General features: G+C 51.6%; 1 protein-coding gene across 1 annotated transcript in view; it reads right to left on the bottom strand.

Annotated features, from left to right (window-relative positions):
• The window catches only part of LOC146338612 (UDP-N-acetylglucosamine transferase subunit ALG13-like), a 34,863-nt gene extending 11,574 nt beyond the window's left edge, over positions 1-23,289 (bottom strand). Inside the window, exon 1 of the mRNA XM_084814150.1 lies at positions 23,090-23,289. Within this exon, the coding sequence (XP_084670276.1) occupies positions 23,090-23,170 (81 nt within the window). The 5' untranslated portion in view covers positions 23,171-23,289. The remainder of the gene's footprint in view (positions 1-23,089) is intronic.
• Positions 23,290-27,689: the final 4,400 nt, after the last annotated feature.

Genomic DNA, 27,689 nt, shown 5'->3' with positions numbered 1-27,689 from the left:
GGAACCCACCGACGACGCCTTCTGCATTCAAGAGCCAGCACCCCAATCTAACCCCAGATTCCACCACAACCATCTTTTTCTCTGGCAGGACTGGCAGACATACAACAGGGAAAGCTTTGCCCCCTTGCTGCATCTCCAGGAAAACTCCACCTTTTGATTCCTGCTTGTTAGTCTGCTGATAAAGCCAGATAGTTTCCCCTACTCTTGGGTAAGCAAGCTCAGCCCTGTTTTATTTTATTTATGTTTTTATATTTCTATACCGCCCCATAGCCAAACCTCTCTGGGAAGTTTACAAAAGTTAAAACATTAAAATACAATATACAAACTTTAAAAACCATTTACATAAAAACATATGGACAGTACATACAACAACATATAACTAAAACAACTTTGAACTCAAAACATTATTTTTTTAAATCCACCAATAAAACACAGCTTAAAACAACACTGCTTAAAACAATATACAAAAGTCAGCAGAACTAACAGGAGTTCTGAAACGGGAAGGCCTGCTGGAAGAATAGCATCTTTAATGCCTGCTTAAAAACCTTCAAGGAAGTCAGCAAGAGCATTTCACCTGCAGGTCTTTCCACCACTGAGGGGCGGCAAAGGAAAAGGTTCTGAATCAGGGCCATGGTGCTCCGGGAAGGGTGGGGGGTTGAACTTTTTGCTTACACCCATTCCCCCCCCCCCCCGGAGGGGTGTTAAACAATAGGGAAAAAAGACTTAAAGAAAAAAGGCTTAAAAAAAATCTGTGTAACGCCCCACCCCCTACCCCCAGGAGGGGGATTTCAGTAAAAAAAGAAAAAGAAAAAAAAAGGTGTTGGCATGCAGAAGAAATATAACCCCTCTTCTCTCTTGGAGCACCATGGTCTCGATCCGAATCGGGGCACACACATTGACACAAGGGTAGGGGAAACTATGCAGAACTTTTAGTTTGTGGGATGAAAAGGTATTTTGTTTAGTCGTTTAATGGTGACCGAAAGTTTTGTTTGCGTGCTTGTCAGGAGCGCCCTAGCAGCCTCTTTCAGTCTACTCCAATAGCCAACTCAAGACACAGACAAAAGGATTCTTTTCAAGGCTTTAATCCTTTTACAACTTAATGACTCTTTCAGATGCTATCACCAGCGACTAAGCAATGAACAGCAGAGTAGCCTATGCTCCGAGTAGGCAGTTGATCCCCGTTTGAAGGAGAATCACTTGCAGACCCTGAACTTATGGGCTAGGGAGAGTTCCTCCCTCTTTCCCTTGGGTCCACGGGACACAACCGTTGCTTGCGCGCCAAATGGGCACTACGCCTCCTTTCCACGCCCTCCATCTGTCGTTGCTCCCTGCGTCTGCACGGAGCGTCCAGCAAGCCCCCCTCCAGCGCTCTCTCGCTGCCAGGGTCACTATCTATCCCAAGAATGCCAGGAGGAGGAATCTCTGCCAGCTGCTGTGCCTGTGAGGGATGAGCGAGCTCCTCTCCCACGGATTGCTGTTCCTCCTCAGAATCAGAACTGCTCTGGGGTTCTATGGGCTCGGTTTCCACCCTGACAGTGCTTGATGTCCTTTCTCTTTACAACTATGGTAATGGAGGGGGGAGAGTTAGATTGTTCAGATTTTAAATGGTGTCTCCTGATTGGCTGCTGCTTTTTCCCTTGGGAGAGGGAGGGAACAACAGGCTCGTGGTTCTTCTGAGAGGGGGAGACGGGGACTGGCTTTCTGAGGGGTGGGATTAGGGTGCTGGGCTCCAGTGGCTGGCGGGTGGGCAGGGGGGATAGATTCCCCTGGGAGGCATATTTATCATTTTAACGTCTTATTGTCAGCAGGGGTAGGGAAGGCAAGGAATTAATAAACATTTGAAACAATAATTTTTACCACATGAAACTCAAACTGCATTGAAACGTCTTATCCTTTGTAAAAAGTTTCAGGTTTGACCTGTTCTTTCAAAACATACCATTCTCGGCCTTGTTTGTTACCAGAAAAAGGGTTCGATGAAACCATGAAAGAAATAAGCCATAGCCTATGAATTTACACCCACAAAAATGGAAGGGTCTCTCATGATGAAGAGGGTGGTGGCAGCATCCTAATAAAGGTTTATAAAAAGGTTTTCTTAAAAAAAAAAAAGAAAAAGAGAAAAACACAACAGCAGTGGTTGCTGAGGTGATAGTCGCTCTGAGGTATTATCTCAAGGAAGAGGTTGAGCGAATGTAGAGGGACTGACATTCTGGAGCTAGAATTTGTACTTGGCGTTGTAAAAATATTTATGAGGAGTGGCAAAAATAATCACAGGTGGTGGAAGGGTGATATGTCACAGTTTGCCCTGCCAGGGGTGAGGAAAAGTGGCCTCACACCTTCAGATTCTGTCCATAGGAAACTTATGTGGCTCTTAGTTGTAAGTAAGCAGCCCTGGCTGTAGTAAGTGCCCAAATGGGGATATAACCCCACTCCTCCATTGAGCTTCTCAGAGGAAAACCAAGAGGTTAAAAAAAAAAACCCAAAAAGAGAATAAATACTTATTTTAAAATGTCTGGAATTAGATCCTTTACCTGACAGAGCACCTCTCCCGACATGAACGTACCCATACACTATGCTGAGCATCTAAGGTCCTCCTCAGGGTGCCTCCTATGAGACAAACTCAGAAGGCAGCAACAAGGGAGAGGGCCTTCTCGGTGGTGTCCCGTCCCCACCAGCAATTATGGAACTATCTCCCTAATGAGGCCCACCTGGTGCAGACACTGTTATCTCTTCAGTGCTAGGTTAAGATTTTTCCCTTTTCTCAGGCATTTGGCAGCATATGATGAGTTCTAACCAGGGCCTATATTTGTCTTATGGTTATGGTGGATTGCTTAAAGTTGTTTTTGGATGTGTGTTGTCTTTCTTGTGTGTTTTTATGGTTTTTAAAACTTTGTATATGGTATTTTTGATGGTTTTTAATCTTCGTAAACTGCCCAGAGCGCTTCGGCTATGGGGAGGTATAGAAATGTAATAAATAATAAGAATCATCATCATCATCCATCTGTTCTGAGCTGCTGCTGTGCAACGCACACACTTTGTATTTTATTTTATAAAACCAAGTCCTCCTGCCTCGCTGCTGCTGTTGCTTTCAGTGCTGGCAGAATATGGCCACCACTCTTCCCCTACTTATTGGTTACTGCCTCTTCCATGCATGCCTGACCAAAACACCCACCCGCAATTGGCTTTGGGGTGATGGATCTAGTGCCCAGACGCTTCCTCTCCTGCAGTGAAAGACAGCTCAAGAGGATGCCTTGGGGGAGGGATGATCAAGCCCTTATATAGCATTTACTGAGTTCAGTGTTCTCCAGCACCCTGCTGAATGCCTTCTTTGTTATCAGAACTGTGCCGAGCAGGACAGTGGAACATGCATAAAAGCTTCCCTCCTCCTTAGCACTGGAGCAAAGTAGTGACTAATTGGAGGGACAGCAGATCGCTGATAACAGCAGAAGCTTCCCAGCTGCACTGCACCTTCTAATTAGGGGTAATAATGACTAAATAATAATATAGTTTGTGAGCAGGGGAAGCAGTGGGAGGAGCCCACCGTGTCTGCAGCCTAACCTACCTCCCAGAGTTGTTGCAAAGCACACACTGCTTTGGACTCCTTGGAAGAAAGGTGGAATATAAATGTAATAAATAAATAAAAGTATGTGAAAATAATGTTGCAAATTTCCCCTCTGGGATAAGGAAATGGTAAAACATGACTGGATCAGGTCCCACATCTCAGTATCTGGGAAGAGAACATCACCTGGTTTGAATCATGACTAACTTAAGTCCCATTCATTTCAATGCTTCTACTCTACAAAGAACTAACATTGGATACTACCCACTGAGCAGAGAGGATGTTCCCTTGAAGTCAACAGAATTTATTTCAGAGTAAACATGCTTAGGATTGCACTGCACAGGAGGGAATGGGAGAAGGTGTTAGCAGCAAGTTCGGGTGAAAGTTATTCCAGATATTAAGATAGAACCTTATATGAGCAGAACCTTATGTCTGTGGTGCAAGAGAAAAAAGGGCAGGGGAAACATATGGGTATTTGCAGCTAAGGAGCAGAAACATATTTTGCCGTGCAATCCTGCTGGCCTCTTATAGCCTGATCCTATGAAGAGTTACACCCTTAAGCCCATTGACTCAGATGGGCTTAGGCGCTTTCATCTCTGAATGGATCAAGCTGTCGGCCTAGTAACCAACTGTGTACTTAATATAAACAAGTCCAGGAATTTTATGGGGTTACAATATTCTGAAACAAGAGCATTAAACAAATGAGGGAGGAAGAAAGGGGTGGGGGTTGACTTCTAACACCTTAAAGCTGTAATGGTAAGGCTGCTTACCTGGGCATAAGGCCCATCGGGCATCACTTCTGTATAAGCATACACAGGCTCAAACTTAGAGCCTACAATCCCTATGTGTATTTATTTAATATTCATTTATTTGGAATAGACTGGGCTTTACTTCTGAGTAAACACATTGAAGATTGCACTGTACTCTCATGCACACTTCCCTAGGAGTCAGCCCCATGGAACACAGTGGGATTTACCTCTAAGTAAAAACACAATGGATTGTGCAGAGGCAATTATGCACATTTACCAGGAAGACAGACCCTTCAGTCACAGTAGGATGAACCGCTCATGCTTCACGGCTGAAATCCCAGGCACACTTACCCAGAGGTCAGCCCCATGGAACAGGGTGAGGTTTACCTGTGAGTAGAATACTCTGGCCTGAATTGGAAGGCTGCAGCTGTGTGCACCCTTACCCAGAGGTCAGCCCCATGGAACAGGCGGAGGTTTACTTCTGAGTAGAATGCTCTGGCCTGAACTGGAAGGCTGCAGCTGTGGGCACCCTTACCCAGAGGTCAGCCCCATGGAACAGGCGGAGGTTTACTTCTGAGTAGAATGCTCTGGCCTGAACTGGAAGGCTGCAGCTGTGCGCACCCTTACCCAGAGGTCAGCCCCATGGAACAGGGTGAGGTCTACCTGTGAGTAGAATGCTCTGGCCTGAACTGGAAGGCTGCAGCTCTGTGCACCCTTACCCAGAGGTCAGCCCCATGGAACAGGGCGAGGTCTACCTGTGAGTAGAATGCTCTGGCCTGAACTGGAAGGCTGCAGCTGTGTGCACCCTTACCCAGAGGTCACCCCATGGGACAGGGTGAGTTCTACTTGTGAGTAGAATGCTCTGGCCTGAACTGGAAGGCTGCAGCTCTGTGCACCCTTACCCAGAGGTCAGCCCCATGGAACAGGGTGAGGTCTACCTGTGAGTAGAATGCTCTGGCCTGAGCTGGAAGGCTGCAGCTCTGTGCACCCTTACCCAGAGGTCACCCCATGGAACAGGGCGAGGTCTACCTGTGAGGAGAATGCTCTGGCCTGAACTGGAAGGCTGCAGCTGTGTGCACCCTTACCCAGAGGTCAGCCCCATGGAACAGGGGGAGGTTTACTTCTGAGTAGAATGCTCTGGACTGAACTGGAAGGCTGCAGCTGTGTGCACCCTTACCCAGAGGTCACCCCATGGAACAGGGCGAGGTCTACCTGTGAGTAGCATGCTCTGGCCTGAGCTGGAAGGCTGCAGCTCTGTGCACCCTTACCCAGAGGTCACCCCATGGAACAGGGCGAGGTCTACCTGTGAGTAGAATGCTCTGGCCTGAGCTGGAAGGCTGCAGCTCTGTGCACCCTTACCCAGAGGTCAGCCCCATGGAACAGGGGGAGGTTTACTTCTGAGTAGAATGCTCTGGACTGAACTGGAAGGCTACAGCTGTGCGCACCCTTACCCAGAGGTCAGCCCCATGGAACAGGGCGAGGTCTACCTGTGAGTAGAATGCTCTGGCCTGAGCTGGAAGGCTGCAGCTCTGTGCACCCTTACCCAGAGGTCACCCCATGGAACAGGGCGAGGTCTACCTGTGAGTAGAATGCTCTGGCCTGAGCTGGAAGGCTGCAGCTGTGTGCACCCTTACCCAGAGGTCACCCCATGGAACAGGGCGAGGTCTACCTGTGAGTAGAATGCTCTGGCCTGAGCTGGAAGGCTGCAGCTCTGTGCACCCTTACCCAGAGGTCACCGTGTTAGAAAAAGGAGACTCCATAACCATTGGCGTCTCAAGTTACGTAAGAGCCCGAGTGGCGAGAAAATATAGGCGGAGCAAAAAGAGAATCATATTGACGCACTCATGACTAACGGCTTGGTAAGCTGATAGTGACTGTTTATTAGATATTAACTTAGTGAGCCGATGTACTAACTGTTTCATTGGTTACTGGTGAGAACAATAGAAGCGATATGATATAAAAGGCTTTTGCACACGTGTCTCGGGGTCCAGACTGCTCTGCACCCGTTTTGCAAAACGTTCAATAAAATAGTGTTGGATCCACTGCTGCCTGCCTGGCATTCTTTTCTTCTAAACCGAAAGCAAAGACTTTTTATCTAACAATTTGGTGCCGTGACTCGGATCCTGCTTCGGGGCGCGTCCCCTTCGCGCTGAGCCGAGGGGCCGCGGAGGAGAAGTGGCCACAGGCGGTTGTTTTATACTGCCTTCTCCTCACGACGGTGGCGGCAGAAGTGCCTGGGGACCAACGCCAGAGGAAGAGGGAGACGTGATCACTCCTTTTAGGCACCGGCAGTGGATCAATAAAGCAGCTGGACGCAGCTGCGGGCGGGACAGAAGAGGCTTTTGGGGTAAGTGAAACAGCTTACATCAGGGGATAAACGCGGGACGGTGGTGTGTTTGTGATTGTGTGAGACGCCTATGGGCGAAGCGAGTGGGGAGCCCCGATCTGCATTTCCTTACCCCGGAGACGGGCTAGGTCAGAGGAGGGCGAAGCGCAAGAATTGCTGACTGAAATTCCCACCGTCATGGGCGGGTCCCAATCTAAGTCTGCGAAGAAGTCCCATACGCCCTTGGAGTGTTGTTTGCGCAATTGGTCACATTTTAAGCAGGATTATGGAACTAAGATGACAAAGGATCGTCTTGTCTTTTTTTGCACCCGGGAATGGCCAATATTAGAACCCAAATGGCCACCCGAGGGGTCTTTTGACCCAACCTTGGTATCTGATGTGCGAACAATAGTAGCACAGAGGGGAAGTTGGGACCAGTTCCCTTATATTGATTCGTGGGCAACTTGTGTGCCCCTTGGCGGCAGGCCTGCTCCGTGGGTTGTTAAATGCATGTCCCTTGCCCTTCCCATGGTGGTCAAAAGGAAACCACCGAAAGAAGGACCACCCAGGGTCGTGGCCACGGCACCGGAGGACCTACTGCTTCCTCCTCCCTACGGGACAGCCGTCGCAGGGCGCTCGTTGCAACCACCACCCTCTCCTGAGGGGCCCGCCCAGCGGTTAGATGCCCCCGAGAAGGACCCCTCTCATGAAATAGTACCGGAGGACCCCACCCCTCTAGTTGAACGCCAGGACACTCTCCAAGATCGTCTATATTCCCTAGAGGAAAAATTGGAGGTCCTACAGAGAGAGGCAAAAGGGGGACCTAACTACAACCTGCGAAAGGACCCCCAACCACCAGTGAAGTTCACCTTCCCCATCAGAGAAGTCCCCGACCCTACCGCCCAACATCCTCAAGGGACGATGTTTGTTTATGTCCCATTCACAACATCTGATTTGTATAATTGGAAACAATTTAACCCCTCCTTTGAAGAGGATCCCGGGCCACTCCTGTCTCTGATGGAGAATGTGAGGCTTACTCACAACCCCACATGGGACGATACACAAATGCTATTGAACACCTGTTTTCTCAGCCAAAAGCCAACCATCCTTGCAGGGGCACGAGCCAAGTATAGGGAGGAAAATCCCCAAGCAACTGAGGAGGAGACGGTGGAGGTTCTGCCCACAGGGCGACCCAATTGGGGGGTGGCCACAGCGGCACATAGACGCTTACATGCTGACTATTTTCGACTCATTTTAGCAGGCATGAAGCAAGCCGCGAGAAGGGCCCCCAATTTGCAAAAAGTCCTGACTCTAAAGCAAGACAAAAACGAACCTCCTGCTGTGTTCCTCCAAAGGCTGAGGGAAGCCTTCGCTAAATATACAGACATTGACTTGAATGATCCAAATAATTTAAGGATCCTCACGACTCAGTTCGTGGGAAATAGCTGCCAGGACATCAGAAAGAAGTTGCAAAAAGTTGAAGGAGGGTTGGCAGCTGACTTAGGAGTTTTAGTTGAAGTAGCTCAAAAGGTTTATGAGAGGCGAGAAGAAGAAGAAGGAAAAGAAAAAGACAAAAGGCAGGCCAAGCTCCTTGCTGCGGTTCTTAAACCTGACAAGGAGGGAGCTAGGAAGGGGAGGAAAGGGGAAAGGAAAGGATCTCCCCTGGGGAAAGATCAATGTGCCTTTTGTAAGAAAATGGGGCACTGGAAGCGTGACTGTGAGGCTTTGAAGCAGAAAGAGAGAGGGGAAAATACGGGAGAAGCGCAGAGAGTTCTGTATGAACAGGAAAGAGATTAGGACAGACCGGGGCCCGGCCCCCTCTTAGCCGTCTCTGAAGCAAGACGGGACCCCATGGTCAAAATAAAGGTTGGGGGCCGCTCCTACAAAGCCCTTGTGGACACAGGGGCCGCCCTGTCCGTCCTCCCCCTCAGTGAGCCCCCAACGGGAGGTGGGGGGTTCACCACCATAATGGGGGTCGAGGGAAGGGCAACCCAAGTGCCCCTCTCTCGTCCCCTGTTCACCAAGGTTGGGAAAACACACCTAGAACATGCATTTGTCTGTACCCCCTCCTGTCCGGTGGCATTGCTAGGGAGGGACTTATTGACTAAACTCCAAATTGAGATTGCTTTTACTCCTGACGGAAGGATGGAGATACGGCTCCCTAAACAGCAGAGTAGTAACTACCAAATGGCCCTTTTGAAGGTTGCAGAAGAATCCATCCCAGAGGCCACCGAGGACTGGAGCTTAATAGAAAACAGAGTCAACCCTCTAGCTTGGGCCGGGATTGGAGGGGCCTCTCGTGCCAAGTCGGCAGCACCATACAAAATTCCCCTCAAGGAGGGAGCGAGGCCTGTTCATGTGAAACAGTATCCCCTTTCCCGCCAAGGAAAGGAGGGCCTACAACCAGTAATAACAAAGCTCCGAGAAGAAGGCCGGCTCATTGAGATAATGTCTCCCTATAACACGCCCATCATCGCTGTGCCAAAAAGGGGAGGGGGGGGCCAGGGCTACCGCTTAGTGCAAGACCTCCGGCTCATTAATCAGCAGATCGAGGCCCCCCATCCTGTGGTCCCCAACCCACACACCCTCCTTGTAGGAATTCCGGAAGAGCACGCCTGGTTCACTGTCATAGACCTAAAAGACGCCTTTTTCAGCATCCCCCTCCACCCTGATTCAAGGCCTTTGTTCGCCTTTGAATGGGAAAGCCCGGGGGGGGGGTCAAAAGTTCAATTAGCATGGACAGTCATCCCTCAGGGGCTGAATCTCTCACCGGTGGTCTTTGGCCAGCAGCTCCAAAAGGATCTCGAACCCTGGGTCCAGCAGCACTCAGAGGTGCATCTCCTCCAGTACTGTGACGACCTCCTGATTTCAGCCAAGGCCAAGAATGCGTGCCTGAGTGGGATGGTTTCCCTCCTCAACTATCTAGCAGGGGGGGGGTATAAAGTGTCAAAAGAAAAAGTACAGTTGGCCCAACCAACTGTAAAATTCCTAGGCTACCACATAACTAAGGGGACTCGGAGCCTAGGGCAAGAAAGAGTTGAAGTCATCCGTGACACTCCTGTCCCTAAGTCCCCCCGCGAATTGAGGGCCTACCTGGGGCTGACCGGATTCTGCCGACTATGGATAGCAAACTATGGGGAGACAGCGCGGCCGCTGTATGAGGCGCTGCAGAAAGATAGACTGGATAAATGGAAATGGACTAAGGAAATGAATAAGTCTTTTCTCAGTCTTAAAGCTGCTCTTGTGTCACCACCTGCTCTAGCCATACCAAATCCCAGCCGGCCATTTAGACTTTATGTGCATGAAAATAAGGGCATAGCTTCGGGAGTGCTTTGCCAGCGAAAAGGGCCCTCTTGGAGACCCGTGGGATATTACTCCAAGGTCCTAGATGTCGTAGCGCGAGGATGGCCAAGTTGCCTGAGGGCAGTAGCGGCAACGGCTCTGGTTTGCGCTGAAGCGGAGAAATTGACAATGGGAGGACCCATTGAAATTTGGGTGCCGCATGGAGTGCCACAAATTTTGGGATCAGGAGGAGGAAGCAAATTTCTCAACCCAGCCCGGCATTCCCGATATGAAATAGGTTTACTAACAAACGAAAACCTCACTTTTAAGGCTTGCTCCAGCTTTAATATCGCCACACTGCTGCCAACATTACTGGGCACAAACGGATCAGGACTCCCAGATCATGACTGCCTTGAAGTATTAGACCTGGACACCAAAGGCCGACCGGACCTTGAGGATGAACCAATAGAGGGAGCCAGAGATCTGTTTGTAGATGGATCTAGCTATATGCTAGATGGAAGGCGCTACACAGGCGCGGCTGTCGTTACTCTAGAGGAGAGTGTGCGTGAGGAAAGGCTGCCTCCACATTTCTCCGACCAATCCGCTGAACTGGTAGCCCTGACAAGAGCCCTGCAAGCCAGCAAGGGAAAGCGAGTAAATATTTATACCGATAGCAAAAATGCCTTCGCCGTTGTGCATGCTCATGGGCAACTGTGGAAAGAGAGGGGATTCCTTACAGCAAACGGATCTCCAGTGGCTAATGGCGGCCTAATAGTGGATCTTCTGGATGCCCTCCAGCTACCCTCACAAGTAGCTGTTGTCCACGTCCGAGCCCATGGGAAAGAAAAAGAGGAAAAATAGAGACAGGGAAATCAGAAGGCAGATGAGGCCGCAAAAAGAGCAGCCAGAGAGGGAATCCAAGGAACATTCCTCATTTTACCCAAAAGAAAAGAGCGCCCCACATACTCCCCTGCTGAGTTACGAATGGCACAAGAACACGGAATAAGTCCCTGTGATGACGGATGGATCCAGATGACAGATGGAAGACTGCTTCTTCCACAGACCCTGCAGAGGGTTGTTCTAGAGCAAGTTCACCATTCTCTTGGACACCCTGGAGCATCAGCCATGATCGACTATTGCAAGAGGCTGTTTGTCTCCCCTGGCTTAACTGTATGCGCCCACCGACTAGCCGCAACCTGTGAAGTTTGCCAGAAAACCAACCCTCCCAGGGCACCCCCTCCTCCAAAAGGAGGGCGACCATGGGCCTACTATCCTTTCCAGAGGGTGCAGATTGATTTTGCTGAGATGCCACCATGTAGGGGTTACAGGTATTTGCTTGTAATAGTATGTCAAATGACAGGGTGGGTAGAGGCGTTTCCATGTAGGAACTGCCAAGCTAAAACTGTTGTTGCTAAATTGTTACAGGAGGTGGTGCCCCGGTTCTCCCTGCCCGAAGTTATAGAGTCCGATCAGGGCTCACATTTCACCTCAGTTATTACACGGGGGCTGGCACAAGCTCTGGGAATAGAGTGGCATTTACATTGCCCCTGGAGGCCCCAGGCAAGTTGGCAGGTTGAAAGAATCAATCGGAGCCTCAAGGAGACTTTAACCAAACTCCAACGAGGGGTGAAGCTCACTTGGGTTGAGGCTCTGCCAATAGCTTTAACGAAGCTTCAAAGGATGCCAAGAAAGGACATAAAATTGTCCCCCTTTGAACTGATGTTTGGGTTCCCGCCTCGGGTACACTGCGGAAGGAGGGAGGAAGTCAAGTGGGAGGTGGGTGATCAGATGCTAAGGGATCAGTTGACTTCTCTACAGTCTGTTCTTTCACAGCTACGAGCTTATTCCGTTCCGTTTCAGAGACTGCCGTTAGATGCACCTATCCATCTCTTCCAGACGGGAGACGAGGTGTTGCTGAAAAAGTGGAATAAAGAAGCTTTAAAAGAAGGGTGGGAGGGGCCTTATTTGGTGAGACCAACCAGCCACTCGTGTGTAAAGCTTGTGGGTTCTAATAAATGGACACATTGCAGCCGGATAAAGCCATTTAAGCGACCCTCGCTTCCTTCTGTCACTTGGAAAGAACAGGAGGACACAGGCAACGGTCCTTTGCTCCCTGGCACCCCTCTGGAAGCTGCCAAGGACACAGGTGAAGAAGCCATCCAGGAGCCACAATCGCCTGTAATATACAAGTCACAACATCTGGGAAAAGCTCGGGTTCGAATTACAAAAAACTTGTAATATGAAGCAAGTATTGTGGGTGGTGTTGGTAATGTTAGTTAAAGAAATATTAACGTGGATGGTGATACCTCAAGGACTTGGGCTTGACAGCTTTAAGATAAAACCCCGAAATGTCACACCAACACCCCTCAGACCACTTCTGGTACAGATCCCTGAGAAAGAGAGGCGTCCCTGGAGAACCAGGTTAGGGATCCCAATAACAGAGGAAACTGATAATGTGTGGTTAGAGTGGATAAAGTATACAGCCAAGTCTTTAAATAAGTCTGACTGTTTTGTTTGTGCCACAGGGAGATCTGTGGCAAAGGTGCTGCCCTTTCCACTGGGATGGGACACTCCTTCCCTCCTCACCTGCGTGATCCGTTTGTTCCAACACCCTGATGCATGGGGAGAGGAGGAATGCCAAACCCTCAATAAATTATACCCCCCACTCAAATCAAAGGATCGTGTCAGACCTTCCACAGTCTTCCTGCAAAGAAGAAACCATACCGGATGCATACACCGAAACCTTGCAGACACAGAGGGGCGTATAGGGAACCTGACGAGTAAAGTAAGATGTGTTAATTCTACTCGCTTTAGGAATAATTCCCTTTCAATCCCACGAGCTGATCTCTGGTGGTATTGTGGTGGCCTAGAGTTGTATGAGGTATTGCCCTCCAATTGGTCCAGAGCTTGTGGGTTAGTTCAGTTGGCAGTCCCCTTTTCAATTGCATACCATCCAGCAGAGAAGACTGGCCAACCCCGGCAGAAACGATCAGTAACCCCTTTTGATGATCAAATATATATTGACTCCATAGGAGTACCAAGGGGAGTGCCAGATGAGTTCAAAGGAAGAAATCAAATTTCTGCAAGATTTGAATCTACCCTGTTTTGGTGGGTGACCATTAACAAAAATGTAGATTGGATCAATTACGCTTATTATAATCAGCAGAGGTTTATAAACTATACTCGAGATGCTGTAAAAAGATTGGCTGAGCAGCTAGATGCCACCAGCCAAATGGCTTGGGAAAATCAGCGTGTTCTTGATATGATGTTAGCAGAAAAAGGAGGGGTTTGTGTCATGCTAGGTAGACGGTGTTGCACCTTCATCCCTAACAACACTGCCCCAGATGGCACGGTAACAAGGGCTTTGCAGGGTCTCACCGCCTTGTCTGAAAAATTAGCCGAGAATTCAGGGATCAACAACCCCGTGACTGACTAGTTAGAGAGATGGTTTGGAAAATGGAAACACCTAGCAGCCTCAATCCTTATTTCGCTTGTAGTGATGATAGGAGTTTTAGTGTTATTTGGTTGTTGCATTATCCCCTGCGCTAGAAGCTTATCCCAGCGGTTAATTGAAACCGCTCTGTCAAAACAGATGCTCTTGCTTTATTGTGCTGATAAAGAAACTCCGTTTTAAATGCTTTAAGACGTGAATAAAGACTTAAAGGAGGGAATTGTTAGAAAAAGGAGACTCCATAACCATTGGCGTCTCAAGTTACGTAAGAGCCCGAGTGGCGAGAAAATATAGGCGGAGCAAAAAGAGAATCATACTGACGCACTCATGACTAACGGCTTGGTAAGCTGATAGTGACTGTTTATTAGATATTAACTTAGTGAGCCGATGTACTAACTGTTTCATTGGTTACTGGTGAGAACAATAGAAGCGATATGATATAAAAGGCTTTTGCACACGTGTCTCGGGGTCCAGACTGCTCTGCACCCGTTTTGCAAAACGTTCAATAAAATAGTGTTGGATCCACTGCTGCCTGCCTGGCATTCTTTTCTTCTAAACCGAAAGCAAAGACTTTTTATCTAACAACCGCATGGAACAGGGCGAGGTCTACCTGTGAGTAGAATGCTCTGGCCTGAGCTGGAAGGCTGCAGCTCTGTGCACCCTTACCCAGAGGTCAGCCCCATGGAACAGGGCGAGGTCTACCTGTGAGTAGAATGCTCTGGACTGAACTGGAAGGCTGCAGCTGTGCGCACCCTTACCCAGAGGTCAGCCCCATGGAACAGGGTGAGGTCTACCTGTGAGTAGAATGCTCTGGCCTGAACTGGAAGGCTGCAGCTCTGTGCACCCTTACCCAGAGGTCGCCCCATGGAACAGGGCGAGGCCTACCTGTGAGTAGAATGCTCTGGCCTGAGCTGGAAGGCTGCAGCTGTGTGCACCCTTCCCCAGAGGTCAGCCCATGGAACAGGGCGAGGTCTACCTGTGAGTAGAATGCTCTGGACTGCACTGGAAGGCTGCAGCTGTGCGCACCCTTAACCAGAGGTCAGCCCCATGGAACAGGGCGAGGTCTACCTGTGAGTAGAATGCTCTGGCCTGAGCTGGAAGGCTGCAGCTCTGTGCACCCTTACCCAGAGGTCACCCCATGGAACAGGGCGAGGTCTACCTGTGAGTAGAATGCTCTGGCCTGAGCTGGAAGGCTGCAGCTCTGTGCACCCTTACCCAGAGGTCACCCCATGGAACAGGGTGAGGTCTACCTGTGAGTAGAATGCTCTGGACTGAACTGGAAGGCTGCAGCTGTGTGCACCCTTACCCAGAGGTCAGCCCCATGGAACAGGGCGAGGTCTACCTGTGAGTAGAATGCTCTGGCCTGAGCTGGAAGGCTATAGCTCTGTGCACCCTTACCCAGAGGTCACCCCATGGAACAGGGCGAGGTCTACCTGTGAGTAGAATGCTCTGGCCTGAGCTGGAAGGCTGCAGCTGTGTGCACCCTTACCCAGAGGTCACCCCATGGAACAGGGCGAGGTCTACCTGTGAGTAGAATGCTCTGGCCTGAGCTGGAAGGCTGCAGCTGTGTGCACCCTTACCCAGAGGTCACCCCATGGAACAGGGCGAGGTCTACCTGTGAGTAGAATGCTCTGGACTGAACTGGAAGGCTGCAGCTGTGTGCACCCTTGCCCAGAGGTCACGCCATGGAACAGGGCGAGGTCTACCTGTGAGTAGAATGCTCTGGCCTGAGCTGGAAGGCTGCAGCTGTGTGCACCCTTACCCAGAGGTCAGCCCCATGGAACAGGGCGAGGTCTACCTGTGAGTAGAATGCTCTGGCCTGAGCTGGAAGGCTGCAGCTCTGTGCACCCTTACCCAGAGGTCACCGCATGGAACAGGGCGAGGTCTACCTGTGAGTAGAATGCTCTGGCCTGAGCTGGAAGGCTGCAGCTCTGTGCACCCTTACCCAGAGGTCAGCCCCATGGAACAGGGCGAGGTCTACCTGTGAGTAGAATGCTCTGGACTGAACTGGAAGGCTGCAGCTGTGCGCACCCTTACCCAGAGGTCAGCCCCATGGAATAGGGCGAGGTCTACCTGTGAGTAGAATGCTCTGGCCTGAGCTGGAAGGCTGCAGCTCTGTGCACCCTTACCCAGAGGTCACCCCATGGAACAGGGTGAGGTCTACCTGTGAGTAGAATGCTCTGGACTGAACTGGAAGGCTGCAGCTGTGTGCACCCTTACCCAGAGGTCAGCCCCATGGAACAGGGCGAGGTCTACCTGTGAGTAGAATGCTCTGGCCTGAGCTGGAAGGCTATAGCTCTGTGCACCCTTACCCAGAGGTCAGCCCATGGAACAGGGAGAGGTCTACCTGTGAGTAGAATGCTCTGGCCTGAGCTGGAAGGCTGCAGCTGTGTGCACCCTTACCCAGAGGTCACCCCATGGAACAGGGCGAGGTCTACCTGTGAGTAGAATGCTCTGGCCTGAGCTGGAAGGCTGCAGCTGTGTGCACCCTTACCCAGAGGTCACCCCATGGAACAGGGCGAGGTCTACCTGTGAGTAGAATGCTCTGGACTGAACTGGAAGGCTGCAGCTGTGTGCACCCTTGCCCAGAGGTCAGCCCCATGGAACAGGGCGAGGTCTACCTGTGAGTAGAATGCTCTGGCCTGAGCTGGAAGGCTGCAGCTCTGTGCACCCTTACCCAGAGGTCACCGCATGGAACAGGGCGAGGTCTACCTGTGAGTAGAATGATCTGGCCTGAGCTGGAAGGCTGCAGCTCTGTGCACCCTTACCCAGAGGTCAGCCCCATGGAACAGGGCGAGGTCTACCTGTGAGTAGAATGCTCTGGACTGAACTGGAAGGCTGCAGCTGTGCGCACCCTTACCCAGAGGTCAGCCCCATGGAATAGGGCGAGGTCTACCTGTGAGTAGAATGCTCTGGCCTGAGCTGGAAGGCTGCAGCTCTGTGCACCCTTACCCAGAGGTCACCCCATGGAACAGGGCGAGGTCTACCTGTGAGTAGAATGCTCTGGACTGAACTGGAAGGCTGCAGCTGTGTGCACCCTTACCCAGAGGTCACCCCATGGAACAGGGCGAGGTCTACCTGTGAGTAGAATGCTCTGGCCTGAGCTGGAAGGCTGCAGCTCTGTGCACCCTTACCCAGAGGTCAGCCCCATTGAACAGGGCGAGGTCTACCTGTGAGTAGAATGCTCTGGCCTGAGCTGGAAGGCTGCAGCTGTGTGCACCCTTACCCAGAGGTCACCCCATGGAACAGGGCGAGGTCTACCTGTGAGTAGAATGCTCTGGCCTGAGCTGGAAGGCTGCAGCTCTGTGCACCCTTACCCAGAGGTCAGCCCATGGAACAGGGTGAGGTCTACCTGTGAGTAGAATGCTCTGGCCTGAACTGGAAGGCTGCAGCTCTGTGCACCCTTACCCAGAGGTCACCCCATGGAACAGGGCGAGGTTTACTTCTGAGTAGAATGCTCTGGCCTGAACTGGAAGGCTGCAGCTCTGTGCACCCTTACCCAGAGGTCACCCCATGGAACAGGGGGAGGTCGACCTGTGAGTAGAATGCTCTGGCCTGAACCGGAAGGCTGCAGCTGTGTGCACCCTTACCCAGAGGTCAGCCCCATGGAACAGGGGGAGGTTTACTTCTGAGTAGAATGCTCTGGACTGAACTGGAAGGCTGCAGCTGTGTGCACCCTTACCCAGAGGTCACCCCATGGAACAGGGCGAGGTCTACCTGTGAGTAGCATGCTCTGGCCTGAGCTGGAAGGCTGCAGCTCTGTGCACCCTTACCCAGAGGTCACCCCATGGAACAGGGGGAGGTTTACTTCTGAGTAGAATGCTCTGGACTGAACTGGAAGGCTACAGCTGTGCGCACCCTTCCCCAGAGGTCAGCCCATGGAACAGGGCGAGGTCTACCTGTGAGTAGAATGCTCTGGACTGCACTGGAAGGCTGCAGCTGTGCGCACCCTTAACCAGAGGTCAGCCCCATGGAACAGGGCGAGGTCTACCTGTGAGTAGAATGCTCTGGCCTGAGCTGGAAGGCTGCAGCTCTGTGCACCCTTACCCAGAGGTCACCCCATGGAACAGGGCGAGGTCTACCTGTGAGTAGAATGCTCTGACCTGAGCTGGAAGGCTGCAGCTGTGCGCACCCTTACCCAGAGGTCACCCGATGGAACAGGGTGAGGTCTACCTGTGAGTAGAATGCTCTGGCCTGAGCTGGAAGGCTGCAGCTCTGTGCACCCTTACCCAGAGGTCACCCCATGGAACAGGGCGAGGTCTACCTGTGAGTAGAATGCTCTGGACTGAACTGGAAGGCTGCAGCTGTGTGCACCCTTACCCAGAGGTCACCCCATGGAACAGGGCGAGGTCTACCTGTGAGTAGAATGCTCTGGCCTGAGCTGGAAGGCTGCAGCTGTGTGCACCCTTACCCAGAGGTCACCCCATGGAACAGGGCGAGGTCTACCTGTGAGTAGAATGCTCTGGCCTGAGCTGGAAGGCTGCAGCTGTGTGCACCCTTACCCAGAGGTCACCCCATGGAACAGGGCGAGGTCTACCTGTGAGTAGAATGCTCTGGCCTGAGATGGAAGGCTGCAGCTCTGTGCACCCTTACCCAGAGGTCAGCCCCATGGAACAGGGGGAGGTTTACTTCTGAGGAGAATGTTCTGGACTGAGCTGGAAGGCTGCAGCTCTGTGCACCCTTACCCAGAGGTCACCCCATGGAACAGGGCGAGGTCTACCTGTGAGTAGAATGCTCTGGACTGAACTGGAAGGCTGCAGCTGTGTGCACCCTTACCCAGAGGTCACCCCATGGAACAGGGCGAGGTCTACCTGTGAGTAGAATGCTCTGGCCTGAGCTGGAAGGCTGCAGCTCTGTGCACCCTTACCCAGAGGTCAGCCCATGGAACAGGGCGAGGTCTACCTGTGAGTAGAATGCTCTGGCCTGAGCTGGAAGGCTGCAGCTCTGTGCACCCTTACCCAGAGGTCACCGCATGGAACAGGGCGAGGTCTACCTGTGAGTAGAATGCTCTGGCCTGAGCTGGAAGGCTGCAGCTCTGTGCACCCTTACCCAGAGGTCACCCCATGGAACAGGGGGAGGTTTACTTCTGAGTAGAATGCTCTGGCCTGAACTGGAAGGATGCAGCTGTGTGCACCCTTACCCAGAGGTCACCCCATGGAACAGGGGGAGGTTTACTTCTGAGTAGAATGCTCTGGCCTGAACTGGAAGGCTGCAGCTCTGTGCACCCTTACCCAGAGGTCACCCCATGGAACAGGGTGAGGTCTACCTGTGAGTAGAATGCTCTGGCCTGAACTGGAAGGCTGCAGCTCTGTGCACCCTTACCCAGAGGTCACCCCATGGAACAGGGCGAGGTCTACCTGTGAGTAGAATGCTCTGGCCTGAACTGGAAGGCTGCAGCTCTCTGCACCCTTACCCAGAGGTCAGCCCATGGAACAGGGCGAGGTCTACCTGTGAGGAGAATGCTCTGGCCTGAGCTGGAAGGCTGCAGCTGTGTGCACCCTTACCCAGAGGTCAGCCCATGGAACAGGGCGAGGTCTACCTGTGAGGAGAATGCTCTGGACTGAACTGGAAGGCTGCAGCTGTGTGCACCCTTACCCAGAGGTCAGCCCCATGGAACAGGGGGAGGTTTACTTCTGAGTAGAATGCTCTGGACTGAACTGGAAGGCTGCAGCTGTGCGCACCCTTACCCAGAGGTCAGCCCCATGGAACAGGGCGAGGTCTACCTGTGAGTAGAATGCTCCGGCCTGAGCTGGAAGGCTGCAGCTGTGTGCGCCCTTACCCAGAGGTCACCCCATGGAACAAGGCGAGGTCTACCTGTGAGTAGAATGCTCTGGCCTGAGCTGGAAGGCTGCAGCTCTGTGCACCCTTACCCAGAGGTCAGCCCATGGAACAGGGTGAGGTCTACCTGTGAGTAGAATGCTCTGGCCTGAACTGGAAGGCTGCAGCTCTGTGCACCCTTACCCAGAGGTCACCCCATGGAACAGGGGGAGGTTTACTTCTGAGTAGAATGCTCTGGCCTGAACTGGAAGGCTGCAGCTGTGTGCACCCTTACCCAGAGGTCACCCCATGGAACAGGGGGAGGTTTACTTCTGAGTAGAATGCTCTGGACTGAACTGGAAGGCTGCAGCTCTGTGCACCCTTACCCAGAGGTCAGCCCATGGAACAGGGCGAGGTCGACCTGTGAGGAGAATGCTCTGGCCTGAACCGGAAGGCTGCAGCTCTGTGCACCCTTACCCAGAGGTCAGCCCATGGAACAGGGCGAGGTCTACCTGTGAGGAGAATGCTCTGGCCTGAACCGGAAGGCTGCAGCTGTGTGCACCCTTACCCAGAGGTCAGCCCATGGAACAGGGCGAGGTCTACCTGTGAGGAGAATGCTCTGGCCTGAACTGGAAGGCTGCAGCTGTGGGCACCCTTACCCAGAGGTCACCCCATGGAACAGGGCGAGGTCTACCTGTGAGGAGAATGCTCTGGCCTGAACTGGAAGGCTGCAGCTGTGGGCACCCTTACCCAGAGGTCACCCCATGGAACAGGGCGAGGTCTACCTGTGAGGAGAATGCTCTGGCCTGAACTGGAAGGCTGCAGCTGTGGGCACCCTTACCCAGAGGTCACCCCATGGAACAGGGCGAGGTCTACCTGTGAGGAGAATGCTCTGGCCTGAACTGGAAGGCTGCAGCTCTGTGCACCCTTACCCAGGGGTCACCCCATGGAACAGGGCGAGGTCTACCTGTGAGTAGAATGCTCTGGCCTGAGCTGGAAGGCTGCAGCTGTGCGCACCCTTACCCAGAGGTCAGCCCCATGGAACAGGGCGAGGTCTACCTGTGAGTAGAATGCTCTGGCCTGAGCTGGAAGGCTGCAGCTGTGCGCACCCTTACCCAGAGGTCAGCCCCATGGAACAGGGCGAGGTCTACCTGTGAGTAGAATGCTCTGGCCTGAACTGGAAGGCTGCAGCTCTGTGCACCCTTACCCAGAGGTCACCCCATGGAACAGGGGGAGGTTTACTTCTGAGTAGAATGCTCTGGCCTGAGCTGGAAGGCTGCAGCTGTGCGCACCCTTACCCAGAGGTCACCCCATGGAACAGGGCGAGGTCTACCTGTGAGTAGAATGCTCTGGCCTGAGCTGGAAGGCTGCAGCTGTGCGCACCCTTACCCAGAGGTCAGCCCCATGGAACAGGGCGAGGTCTACCTGTGAGTAGAATGCTCTGGCCTGAGCTGGAAGGCTGCAGCTCTGTGCACCCTTACCCAGAGGTCACCCCATGGAACAGGGGGAGGTTTACTTCTGAGTAGAATGCTCTGGCCTGAGCTGGAAGGCTGCAGCTGTGCGCACCCTTACCCAGAGGTCACCCCATGGAACAGGGCGAGGTCTACCTGTGAGTAGAATGCTCTGGCCTGAGCTGGAAGGCTGCAGCTGTGTGCACCCTTACCCAGAGGTCACCCCATGGAACAGGGCGAGGTCTACCTGTGAGTAGAATGCTCTGGACTGAACTGGAAGGCTGCAGCTGTGTGCACCCTTACCCAGAGGTCACCCCATGGAACAGGGCGAGGTCTACCTGTGAGTAGAATGCTCTGGCCTGAGCTGGAAGGCTGCAGCTGTGTGCACCCTTACCCAGAGGTCACCCCATGGAACAGGGCGAGGTCTACCTGTGAGTAGAATGCTCTGGCCTGAACTGGAAGGCTGCAGCTGTGTGCACCCTTGCCCAGAGGTCACGCCATGGAACAGGGCGAGGTCTACCTGTGAGTAGAATGCTCTGACCTGAGCTGGAAGGCTGCAGCTGTGCGCACCCTTACCCAGAGGTCACCCCATGGAACAGGGCGAGGTCTACCTGTGAGTAGAATGCTCTGGCCTGAGCTGGAAGGCTGCAGCTGTGTGCACCCTTACCCAGAGGTCACCCCATGGAACAGGGCGAGGTCTACCTGTGAGTAGAATGCTCTGGCCTGAACTGGAAGGCTGCAGCTGTGTGCACCCTTGCCCAGAGGTCACCCCATGGAACAGGGCGAGGTCTACCTGTGAGTAGAATGCTCTGGACTGAACTGGAAGGCTGCAGCTGTGTGCACCCTTGCCCAGAGGTCACCCCATGGAACAGGGCGAGGTCTACCTGTGAGTAGAATGCTCTGGACTGAACTGGAAGGCTGCAGCTGTGTGCACCCTTACCCAGAGGTCACCCCATGGAACAGGGCGAGGTCTACCTGTGAGTAGAATGCTCTGGACTGAACTGGAAGGCTGCAGCTGTGTGCACCCTTACCCAGAGGTCAGCCCATGGAACAGGGCGAGGTCTACCTGTGAGTAGAATGCTCTGGCCTGAGCTGGAAGGCTGCAGCTGTGTGCACCCTTACCCAGAGGTCAGCCCCATGGAACAGGGCGAGGTCTACCTGTGAGTAGAATGCTCTGGCCTGAGCTGGAAGGCTGCAGCTCTGTGCACCCTTACCCAGAGGTCACCCCATGGAACAGGGGGAGGTTTACTTCTGAGTAGAATGCTCTGGCCTGAACTGGAAGGATGCAGCTGTGTGCACCCTTACCCAGAGGTCACCCCATGGAACAGGGGGAGGTTTACTTCTGAGTAGAATGCTCTGGCCTGAACTGGAAGGCTGCAGCTCTGTGCACCCTTACCCAGAGGTCACCCCATGGAACAGGGCGAGGTCTACCTGTGAGTAGAATGCTCTGACCTGAGCTGGAAGGCTGCAGCTGTGCGCACCCTTACCCAGAGGTCACGCCATGGAACAGGGCGAGGTCTACCTGTGAGTAGAATGCTCTGGCCTGAACTGGAAGGCTGCAGCTGTGTGCACCCTTGCCCAGAGGTCACCCCATGGAACAGGGCGAGGTCTACCTGTGAGTAGAATGCTCTGGACTGAACTGGAAGGCTGCAGCTGTGTGCACCCTTGCCCAGAGGTCACCCCATGGAACAGGGCGAGGTCTACCTGTGAGTAGAATGCTCTGGACTGAACTGGAAGGCTGCAGCTGTGTGCACCCTTACCCAGAGGTCACCCCATGGAACAGGGCGAGGTCTACCTGTGAGTAGAATGCTCTGGACTGAACTGGAAGGCTGCAGCTCTGTGCACCCTTACCCAGAGGTCACCCCATGGAACAGGGCGAGGTCTACCTGTGAGTAGAATGCTCTGGACTGAACTGGAAGGCTGCAGCTCTGTGCACCCTTACCCAGAGGTCACCCCATGGAACAGGGGGAGGTTTACTTCTGAGGAGAATGCTCTGGCCTGAGCTGGAAGGCTGCAGCTTACCCAGCACTCAGCCCCATGTAACGCAGTCGGGTTTGTTTCAGCCTAAATACACTCAGGGTCACGCTACATGGGCATTGTCCTCCCGGCGCCTTTACTTAGGAGCCAGCTCCACAGAGCTAAGTGGGGCTTACCTGTGAGTAAAACACTCCGCGCGGGAACGCCGAAGCCCAGGGGTCAGCCCCACGCAATACCTGGGGTTTACCCCTGAGTAAGCACGCAGGGAAGCGGGGACGGGGAACGCCTGCCTCTCGCGCATCACACGGCCCCACGCCCTTCTTCCCGTGCCAGGGGGGCCAAGGCCGGGCCTCCCTGTCTGGAAAGGGCAGGACAGTCCAGCCTGGGGCGGGCCGGGGAAGGCGCCGGAAGTGATGCGCGCGCGGCGACACGGGCCTCTTCCGCCCTTCCTCGCCCGGCCGGTTGCCTAGAGACAGCGGCCCAGAGGGCCTTGGCGGGAAATATGGCGGCAGCAAGGACGGCGGAACGCGCGGGACTCGCCTGCAGAGCCTCCGGAGCCGTCACGGCGGCGATGAGGTCGTCGAAGCTGGTCGTGCCCACGGTGACGAAGGCGGATTTCATGGCCGAGGGAAAGGCGGCGCGATCATGGAGAGGAGAAAAGCTAGAGCGGCACTCGCGCCGCTGCGCTTCTGGGTGTAAAACAAAAGCCGCGCGGCGTCGCTCTAGGACTTGAAATATCTACTGTAGTCCGCCGAGGCTCTGAGCCCTAGAAATAGGACTTCTAGAGTAATGCGTTTACTGACCAAAATGGGGAAATTCCGAATTCACTTGGGAAGTTATTATTTTGTCATAGACTTTAATGTCGCAACGGACACATTAATTTTTGTTTTAGTTTCTTAACTTTTTTTTTTTAATAGCGCATGCAAATTCTGATGCCAATGCAATCTACGCTGCTGGCTGAGGATGAGAGCGTGGTTTACAATAGCCCTGCAAATGTTGCCCGTGGAGCGAGTGGTTTACAACAATCCTGCAGTGCAGTCCAGTAATAATATTTGCAGGTTTAGAGGTGGGGCTGAGGCTGGTCTTGCTTTCTAATATCCCCACCAATGCACCCCCCCATCATGTTGCAGCAAAGGGGAGTCTACTAAAATTGCCCCCTTAAGCCCCCATACAGAATCCAGTGCACAGTTGCGTGCAGAAGCCCTATTTTGTTGTTGGTCCAGTCTAAAACCCCCAATAAATAAATTTCACACAAAATAAAGCCTGAGTTGGAAAGATCGGGGTTTTTTTTAGGGCTGCTAAATGTGGGTGGGAGAGGGAATGCTGATGTCCAGTTACAACTGTGGTAAAAATCTTGGATTTCTGCATTGATTTCCAAGGGCAGCTAATGGAGTTTCCAGTTACAGAGGCAGTATGCCTCCTCCTCACCTGTTTATTTGTGTGCTGCTTTCCCAAATACATGTGCCCAAAGCAGTTTGCAACATATTAGATTAACAGCAATAAATATAACAATTAAAAACACATACACACCTCAAAAACAGAATAGAAACAAGCAAGTACATACATAATAAAAGTGTTGGCCAATTCATCCAACACTAAATAAAAAGTTACCAAAAAAACTGAGCTTATCCAACAGCTTAGAATGAATATTCTGTGCCACTGAGTTGTTATTGGAGCAGGGGGGTTGGGGGGTGGTGTAGGTTTTTTTATTCCCTGCAGATGATGGTGATAATGACTGATGTCCTGCAAACCTTGAGGCTACTCTGATTCTCTGCAGTTTGTGCTGCATATACATAAGCAGGGGAAGCAAGCTATACAGAGGGAGGTGGGAGCAGGAGATAAGAGGGGAAGCGGGGCCAGCCCTGCAGAAAGACTACTTCATTTTTTTTCCTCTATCCTCCCCATCCCCTTTTCCTTGTGTGTTGTGACTTTTTAAATTGTAAACCTGTGGATAGGGACTTTCTTATTGCATGTAAGTCACTCCAGGAGGCTTTTTGGTTGGGCAGTGGGGTAAAACTACTTTAAGGGTGCAAACTTATGCAACTCTGTTGTTGTTGTTCAGTCGTTCAGTCGTGTCCAACTCTTCGTGACCCCATGGACCATAGCACGCCAGGCCTTCCTGTCCTGTGCTCTTTCCCGGAGTGAAGTCCGTATTCATTGCATCGGTGATGCTATCTAGCCATCTCATCCTCTGCCGTCCCCTTCTCCTTTTGCCTTCGATCTTTCCCAGCATCAGGGTCTTTTCCAGAGAGTTTTCTCTTCGCATTAGGTGGCCAAAATATTGGAGCTTCAGCTTCAGTATCTGTCCTTCCAATGAGCAGTCAGGGTTGATTTCCTTTAGGATGGACTGATTTGAACTCCTTGCAGTCCAGGGGACTCGTCAGAGTCTTCTCCAGCACCACAGTTTGAAAGCATCCATTCTTCGGCGCTTAGCCTTCCTTATAGTCCAGCTCTCACAGCCATATGTTGCTACTGGGAAAACCGTAGCTTTGATCAGACGGACCTTTGTTGGCAAGGTGATGCCTCTGCTTCTTACTATGCTGCCTAGGTTTGCCATACCTTTCCTCCCAAGGAGCAAGCGTCTTTTAATTTCATGGCTACAGTCACCATCTGCAGTGATCTTGGAGCCCAAGACAATAAAATCTGCCACTGCTTCCATTTCTTCCCCTTCCATATGCCAGGAAGTGATGGGGCCAGATGCCATGATCTTCGTTTTTTTAATGTTGAGTTTCAAACCAGCTTTTGCACTCTCCTCTTTCACCCTTAACAAGAGGCTCTTTAGATCCTCTTCGCTTTCTGCCATTAGGGTGGTATCGTCTGTGTATCTGAGGTTGTTGATAATTCTCCCGGCAATCTTAATTCCGACCTGTGTGATTCATCCAACCTGGCGTTTCTCATGATGTACTCTGCATATAAGTTAAATAAGCAGGGCGACAATATGCAGCCTTGTCATACTCCTTTCCCAATTTTGAACCAATCGGTTGTTCCATGTCTGGTTCTTACTGTTGCTTCTTGGCCCTTGTACAGGTTTCTCAGGAGACAGGTAAGGTGATCTGGTACCCCCATCTCTTTAAGAATTTGCCACAGTTTGTTGTGATCCACACAATCGAAGGGGTATGCAAGTTTAGACAGAAAAAAAGCCTACAACTCCCAGCATGCCCCAGAAGGTAAAGCTGCCTGGGGCATGCTGGGAGTTGTAGGCTTTTTTTCTGTCTAAACTTGCATAGATTGCACCCTAAATAAATAAATAAGCAAATAAGACAACATCAAGAAAGGGTTGTCAGTTTCATGCACTGTTTGTGTTAGCATCTGGCTGGCCAGTGTGAAAAACAGAACCCTGCACTAGATGGACCTTATGTCTGATCCAGCAGAACTCTTCTTATCTTCACCAGTACTGTATTCTTGTAGTAATAATTTGTGTGACAGGGGTGAGCAGCTCTCACACTGGATGGTTACCATTGTGACATGGAAATGTTTCCAGTGTCTTCTAGGGATGTCTGGATTTTGTTTAATCTGTTCCATCTGTGTTTCACATTGTGACGCGTCTTTACAAAAAAGTCCGCCACAATTAATGCAGCTTTTGCTGGCATGTAACATTTTGTATGTTTTTTCTTAGCTCAGCATAAAATCAATGAGCAGATCACACTTATGCACTCATTTACTGTCATTTACTAAATTTGTACTTGCAGGCATATCCAATGATTTTAGTAGGACATTATTTTAGGATTGTGCCTGAAACTAAGCAATTTCCCAGAGAGAGAGAGAGAGAGAGAGAGAGTGAGAGAGACTGGATTCTGGTGAGCATTGATTGTTTCCCCCCACAGTCTAATTATTTCCTATTTAATGAGGGAGAAATAGATTTTATGGTGGGTTTACAAACAGCTTAATCTTATCAATCAATAAGCTAGGATTATTGGATCAGTTTCTGAATAGACTCTCAATAACAATTTCCACAGTTCCTGTACTGTACATGTAACCAATTGCTCTCTGCAGGGCCAGATTGTTTTTCTCCAAGTGTGAAAACCTCACTGGCTTAGTCAAAGTAATTTCCTTTAGGTTGCACCTCTGGGGTTGTGGGTTGAAATCCCCTCTTTCCCCAGAGGTACAGCATTAGGCTTGCATCATTCTCCAGAAAAAAAATGAGAACTCATGTGGTATACTAGGTACAGGGCCGGAGTCAAGGGTCAACATGGTTGGGCGCCTGCCGAGGGCCCACATCCCAGCAAGGTCTCACTGACAAGAGCCTCCTGGGCTTGTTCCTCTTCACCACTGCAACCTGCTTGTTCACCCTCCTCTCAGCCTGGCCCAGGCAAAGGTGGTGTTGTAAAAGAGAAGCACTAGATGCCACTACCTTTTTCAGAGGTGTTGAACCTCAGGCCTGGGGGGAGGGAATCTCTGCCTGCCCGGGGTACCAGTGCAGCCCCCCAAAACCTAGAGCCAATGCTGACTAGGTAGAATGTTGTATTTGGACCAGGGAACCTGGGGTCAAATCTCTGCTTGAATAAATGAAGCTTGCCTGAATGACCTTGAACAAATCATTACATATCATCCCAACTATGTTGCAGGGTTATTGGGAGGATCAAATGGGGAAGGGCCCTCTTTTTGCTATTGTGAGCCCCATGACGGAAGGATGGGAGACAAATGTTTGCACAGCTTCATAAAAAGCACACAAACGTTGCAATCTCCTGGCTGAACATGGAGTGTAAGGGTTGGCATGATCAGGCACCTGCCAAGGGCCCACATCCCAGCAAGGGTCTTACTGACAAGAGCCCCCTGGACCTGCTTCTCTTCACCAGGGCAAGCTATGGTTGGCTATGGAAAACTTGTGAATCCTTACCTTTCATAGAAACAAAGCAGGAGGGGGTGGCTGAAACTCCCTTTTAAAGCGACAATATCTTGAGCAAAACTAAGCCTTCATCTTATAAAACCCAAAACATTTAGAGTAAAAATTTGGAACTAAACAGCAATAAGAAAAAATACCTCAGCCACAGATGCACAGAACTGTATAATACCTTCAGAAGAGGCATGTTCAGGAAAGGGGCATGCATAAATTCACAAGGGGCAGGATTTTGTGTGTGCAAGATCTGAGTCTTACGCACTTTAAAAATAAACCTGGAATGCCGGAAATTCTAATTTAGAA

This window comes from Heloderma suspectum, chromosome 9 (genome assembly GCF_057233095.1).
Source record: "Heloderma suspectum isolate Gila_16-S chromosome 9, 16-S_ref, whole genome shotgun sequence".
Taxonomy (NCBI): domain Eukaryota; kingdom Metazoa; phylum Chordata; class Lepidosauria; order Squamata; family Helodermatidae; genus Heloderma; species Heloderma suspectum.
Note: the sequence above shows the minus strand (reverse complement) of the source record. Positions and strands in the feature narration are given on the sequence as shown.